This window comes from Dipodomys ordii, unplaced genomic scaffold (genome assembly GCF_000151885.1).
Source record: "Dipodomys ordii isolate 6190 unplaced genomic scaffold, Dord_2.0 Scaffold104, whole genome shotgun sequence".
Classification (NCBI taxonomy): Eukaryota; Metazoa; Chordata; class Mammalia; order Rodentia; family Heteromyidae; genus Dipodomys; species Dipodomys ordii.
In genome coordinates, this window is record NW_012267320.1 from 3,408,533 (window position 1) to 3,414,817 (window position 6,285).

Below are 6,285 nucleotides of genomic sequence, written 5' to 3' on the forward strand. Positions count from 1 at the left end.
TGGCTCAAGTGGTAGAGCGCTAGCCTTGAGCTGAAGAGCTGAGGGACAGCGCCCAGGCCCAGAGTTCAGGCCCCACAACCAGACCCAAAAATAAAAAAAAAGATGAGATGCCATAATGCCACAAGATATCTTAATCTGATTACTCCATAAATCTAGGCAATATCATTTTGTCATTGCATCTTTTTACTAATGTATAATTTTGATGCTTAGTGATTCATTTAGTTGACATGTACTATTACTTGTAAAATCAATAAACTTTTGGCTGCAATTGAGTAGGGTTTTTGGTTGTATTTTCTTTTTTTCTGAGAATGGTTTTTTGATGCCAGTCCCAGGAGTTGAACTTAGCCTGGGCACTGTCCCTGACCTTTGTCCACTCAAGAATAGCACTCTACCACTTGAACCACAGCTCAACTTAAAACTTTTGGGTAGTCAGTTGGAGATAAGCGTTACATAGGACTTTCTGCCTCTGATGGCTTTGAACCAAGATCCTCAGAACTCAGCCTCCTGAGTAGCTTAGATTACAGGTTTGAGCCATTGGCAAGAATGGATTTAAAGCCAGTGTCTATGAAAGAGTGACTCTGGGCTGCTGAGTTAAATGCTCTCAACTACTTGCAGCCCAACAGCTTATTTTTAATAAAACTTCACTTATTTTGCAATGAAATTCACAAGTGTAATTTCTAAAAAATACTAAGTGTCATTACCAGGTGTTTTTTATTTTTTGTTTGGAGGGGACGGGTGGTCGTAGGCAATGTCCCTGAGCTTCTTGTTCAAGGCCAATGCTCTAACATTTTAAGCCACTTCCAGTTTTTAGGTGGTTAATTGGAAATGTAAGAGTCTTAGGGACTTTGCTACCTAGACTAGCTTTAAACTGTAATCCTGAGTAGCTAGGATTACAGGTGTGAGCCACTAGTACTCAGCTGGGTTTGGTCATTTTTTTTATTTTTTGTCGGTCGTGGGGCTTGAACTCTGGGCCTGGGTGCTTTCCCTCAACTCTTCAGCTCAAGGCTAGGGCTCTACCACTTGAGGCATGTGCCACTTCCAGTTTTCTGGTGGTTAATTGGAGATAAGAGTCTCACAGACTTTCCTGCCTAGGCTGGCTTTGAACCACAGTCCTCAGATCTCAGCCTCCTGAGTAGTTAAGAATATAGGCATGAGCTCTGGTTTGGTAATTTTTAAGATAAGTTCTCATTTCCTGCCTATGCACATTCCTGGATAAATTCCTAGGGCCTACTCTACATCATTTAAGTCTGAATCTGTATGGATGGGGTACAGGCATTGATGAATATATATTGTGAAAATAACCTGGAATGTCTTCTGCTTTGTTTTCAAGATTAAAATGTTCGCTAGTGTTAAAATGATCTCTTTCTTCTTTTCATTTCCTTAGGGGCCTGACATACAAGGAATCGGGGGTAGACATTGCAGCTGGAAATATGCTGGTTAAGAAAATTAAACCTTTAGCAAAAGCCACCTCAAGACCAGGTCAGATCCTATACTTTGCTAATTTGTTAACAGATACCGTGAATTGATTTTTGCTTTATATTTAACTTAGGACATTTTTTAAAACTAGTATTAGATTCTTCTGAGTGTCAGTCTACATAAACCAAACTCATGGTCTTCTGCCTTCTTGGTCAATTTTTTTTTTTTTAAATCGGTCGTGGGGCTTAAACTCTGGGCCTGGGCACTGTCACTCAGCTCTTCAGCTCAAGGCGAGTGCTCTACCACTTGAGCCACAGCGCCACTTCCAGTTTTCTGGTTGTTTTATTGGAGATAAGAGTCTTACAGACTTTCTTGTCCATGAGCTGGCTTGGAACTGTAATCCTCAGATCTTAGCCTCCTGTGTAGGTAGGATTATAGGCATAAGCCACCAGGTGCCAGCCTTGGTGAATTCTTTTTTGTGTGTGCACCAGTACTGGTACTTGAACTCAGAACTGGGCACTATTTTTAGATTCTTTGCTCAAGGCTAACACTCTACCACTGAAGATAAAAGTCTCATTTACTTTCCTGCCCTAGCTGGCTTCAAAACATAATCCTCAGATCACAGCCTTCTTTATAGCTAGGATTACGAGCATGAGCCTATAGTTAATTGATCAGTACTTATGAGTAAATGGTACTCCCTCCCATCATCTTGTTATTTTTAAGCCATTTTAAAAAGTCATGAATATTCATGCTCAACTAATGTATTACAATGCAGCAAATAACTGATTTCCTCTCCAATAGGCTGTGATGTTGACCTTGGGGGGTTTGCTGGACTCTTTGATTTGAAAGCAGCGGGTTTCAAAGATCCTCTTCTGGCCTCTGGAACAGATGGTGTTGGGACTAAACTGAAGGTAAAAACTGAATAACAATAAGAAGGAATTTCCTATTTATCAGACATTTTTCTTTGTTTTTCTATTAGCATACTAATTAACTGTACCATGAAGTTTCATTTGATGAAACCATACATGAGGCATTGGACACATTTCCCCTTCTATTACTTTCTTTTTTTTTTTTTTTGTCTTTTCTTTTTTGGTACTGGGGATCGAACCCAGGACGTTGCGCTTGCTAGGCAAGCGCTTTGCCACTGAGCTACATCACAGCCCATTCTATTACTTTCTTATCCTTTACTCCCTTCTCCCCACTTGTATTTACAGTTTTAATGGGTTTCATTGTTGTGTTTTTATACATCCATATGAAGTACTATATCACATTTATCTCTCCCTATCACCCTCTCCTTTCCATCTCCCACTATTTAGCTCTCAAATAGTCCCCCTTTTTTAATCATGTCTATATTCCCCATACAAATACATACTTGTCTTATGTAAGAGCTAAAAGAACCATGCCAACTCACTAAATTTTAACCCTTTGTCTACTATATCTACTATATTGTTGAGGCTATATTTAGAAGGAATTTTGAGGAATAAAAAAGATGACTTGGCATGAAATAGCTTCTTGGAATTTAGTACTCTTGGGTGTCACAAGCAACCAGCCAGTTGTAGTATTTGTTACCTTCTGTGGGTAAACTGAGAAGATGCCCATGGAGCCTATTTTCTACTGTGGTGTTGTTCTTCTATAGATTGCCCAGCTGTGCAATAAACACGATACCATTGGTCAAGATTTGGTTGCCATGTGTGTAAATGACATTCTGGCTCAAGGAGCAGAGCCTCTCTTCTTCCTTGATTACTTTTCCTGTGGAAAACTTGATATCAATACAACTGAAGCTGTTGTTGCTGGAGTGGCTAAAGCTTGCAGACAAGCTGGATGTGCTCTTCTTGGTATGGTTTTAACTGCAGATCCTTTTCTCTGTGTGTCAGTCTTAATGTATCAGTAAAATCAGTGCCAGCCTAGCTAGTGAGAAACTACATCACCAGACATGGCAAATGGAATCTAGATTAAACTACCTGAATTAACACATGGAAGTATGGCTTAGTGGGAAAGGCCTTGCCTAGTCAGCTCAAGGCCGAGTTCAAGCCCTAGTACCACAAAGGGGAGAAAACAAAACAACTACCTGAATTCATCTTAGACTATGCCATTCAACGACCCTCTGCAAGTATTTGTCCCTCAGACCTGCTCACCCAGCCTGTTGTGTATGCTTAAGTTCCTCCCCACTCTTAGTCTACCTTTTCCCAGGGTAGGGGTTTTTCCTCTTTCGTAGGCCCTCACTGGACAAATGGGCTCCTGGCATTACAGTTAGTAATGTCATATTTTCTAGCCAGATTACCTAGGTTTTATAGAACTATTGCTTAACTTATACATGACACTTTTCTCTAAATTTGTTTGTGAACCAAGGCACAAAAGTGATATTATTTCTGTGAACAAATTGGGTATAAAAAGCCAAAATTTACCATTTCACCATGTTTCAGAGCACAGTTTTTAATGTGGAGTCTGCCAGCCTTTACTCTCTGCCTTTGTATGTTGATTGCAAAGTATTCACTGCTGTACGTAGTGGCAAAGACATTTGGAGTTGGCAGTCCTAAATTACTTCTCTAAGCCTTGGCCATTACCTGGGAGATGGAGTGATGGTAAAGGTTTTGTGAGTACAAAAGCATTTCTGAAACCAAACTATTACAGAAATGATGCACGATTCCATAGCAGTGGCCATGTTGGGAAGCTGCATATAGACTGACAGAACTGAGACTTCATCTGTGTCTTCCTTGCAATCATGCTTGGTTGATCATTCAGTCAGACAGCTAATAGAACATAGGATCTTAAGCGTCATGTCATAGTTGCTATGCAGATATGATGTGATGTCTTTGATCTCATTTTCCAGGAGGAGAAACAGCAGAAATGCCTGACATGTATCCTCCGGGCGAGTATGATCTGGCTGGTTTTGCTGTTGGTGCCATGGAGCGGGATCAGAAACTCCCCCACCTAGACAGGATCACTGAAGGTGATGTTGTTGTTGGAATCGCCTCATCTGGTCTTCACAGCAATGGCTTTAGCCTTGTGAGGAAAATCGTGGAGAAATCTTCCCTCCAGTACTCCTCTCCAGCACCTGATGGTTGTGGTGACCAGACTCTAGGTAAACTCGTCTTGTCTTGTTTGCAGTTAATTAGCTGAGCAGTTACTTAGGTTTAGTCTCTCATTGCCTACAGCTAGAATGGGATGAATTGTATTTTCCTATGGTTTTCCTGCTTGGACATTATTATAGAACTGGTATGTCTACCTGGGTGCCAGTGGCTCCTGGCTGTAATCCTTGTTACTCAGGAGGCTGAGATCTGAGGATTGCACTTGGAAGCCAGCCTAGTCTGTGAGACTCTTACCTCCAACTAACCACCAAAAAGCTGAAGTGGAGCTGTAGCTCAAGGGGCAGAGCAGAAGACTTGAGAGGCTTAGGGATAGCACCCAGACCCTGAGTTCAAGCCCCAGGACTGGCCACTCCCCCTCCATCCCCTCCCCCCCAACTCCACCCAAAAAAAGAACGGTATGTCTATAGCAGGTCATAGTCACTGTCCCTTTCAGAATTATTTTATATTAGTTGGGTAAGCTTGGTCTTATTTCTCTAACCTACAGGGGATCTGCTCCTAACTCCAACTAGAATCTACAGCCATTCACTGTTACCCATCATCCGTTCAGGACATGTCAAAGCCTTTGCTCACATTACTGGTGGAGGACTGCTAGAAAACATTCCCAGAGTACTGCCTCCAAAATTCGGGGTAGAATTGGGTAAGATCACTAAAGAGAACTTTTCTTCAAAGAAATGATAAACGTGTACTGTGGGAGAAAATCTCTGGGTAGTAGTTATTGCATACATGATTATACAGGGAAAGTTCTCATATTGAGGGGATTTGAAGGGAACATAGGCTGGCCCCTTTATACATCTTTTTATTCTATTTGCCACACTTAAAAGGCATAAAATCCTAACATGCAACTGGAAATAAAGACAATGTGGAATAAGCAGATCCATCCTCCAAAGGAATTAGTAACATCAGACTAAAGAAGGAGAACACTCCGTGCCTAGAAATGAAATGGTAACTATGTAATCTACACAAGAGAAAAAGGACCTCAACCCAGCAATAAAAAAGAGACAGAATGATAATTTAATCTACACTCAGAAGCAAAAGGACATCCGGGGTCAAGCCAGTGAGCAGGCAGCAGTCACGAGCACAGGAGGAGAGAGTGGGGTGCATTTTTTTAAGGTCTCTGTGTGTTTATTCCTCCATGCCTGTGGACAGAAGTTGAAATCAGCTGAAAAGAAATTGGGTGCTCGTCTGTACATAGTAAAGGGGACCAAAGGGAGTTGCTCAGAAGGAAAATTACTGGAACAGTCAAGTAGGCTGAGCCCCATAAAGGTCCCTCCCAAGGCAATCTGGGGGACATAGTTCCCTGGCAGAGCACGTCCTGAGGCCTTGTTTTCAATCCCAAGCAGCAGAAAAAGTAATGCTAAGGAAGGAAGGAATTTAACATGGTGTTTGTCAGCAGTGTAAAATACAGCACAGATCCAGGATGGGGACTAGATAGACCAGTGTATTTCAGTTAGGTCAAAAAGTGGTAGAACACCTGCCTAGCAAGCCACATGGCTTTGAGGTCTTAACTCTAGTAGGTGGGGAAGGGGACCTTCAAGTGTCGTAGGTGGTCAAATCTGTCAGAAAAAAAAGGTTTTTATTGTGTAAGGTATAGATAGATTTCTTTTTGTTATTGTAAAGGTGATATACAGAGGAGTTACAATTACCTAAATCAAGTAATGAATACATTTTTTTTGTTTTTTGTTTTTTGTTTTTTTTTTTGTCGGTCATGGGGCTTGAACTCTGGGCCTGGGCGCTGTCCCTCAGCTCTTCAGCTCAAGGCGAGCGCTCTACCACTTGAGCT

The 6,285-nt window shown here is 41.5% G+C and overlaps 1 protein-coding gene across 1 annotated transcript in view; it reads left to right on the forward strand.

The window, feature by feature from the left end:
* The window catches only part of Gart (phosphoribosylglycinamide formyltransferase, phosphoribosylglycinamide synthetase, phosphoribosylaminoimidazole synthetase), a 38,312-nt gene that overhangs the window by 22,799 nt on the left and 9,228 nt on the right, over nucleotides 1–6,285 (forward strand). Inside the window, exons 8-13 of the mRNA XM_013027432.1 lie at nucleotides 1,385–1,479; nucleotides 2,218–2,327; nucleotides 3,053–3,251; nucleotides 4,247–4,498; nucleotides 4,990–5,142; nucleotides 5,470–5,600. Of these exons, the coding sequence (XP_012882886.1) occupies nucleotides 1,385–1,479; nucleotides 2,218–2,327; nucleotides 3,053–3,251; nucleotides 4,247–4,498; nucleotides 4,990–5,142; nucleotides 5,470–5,600 (940 nt within the window). The remainder of the gene's footprint in view (nucleotides 1–1,384; nucleotides 1,480–2,217; nucleotides 2,328–3,052; nucleotides 3,252–4,246; nucleotides 4,499–4,989; nucleotides 5,143–5,469; nucleotides 5,601–6,285) is intronic.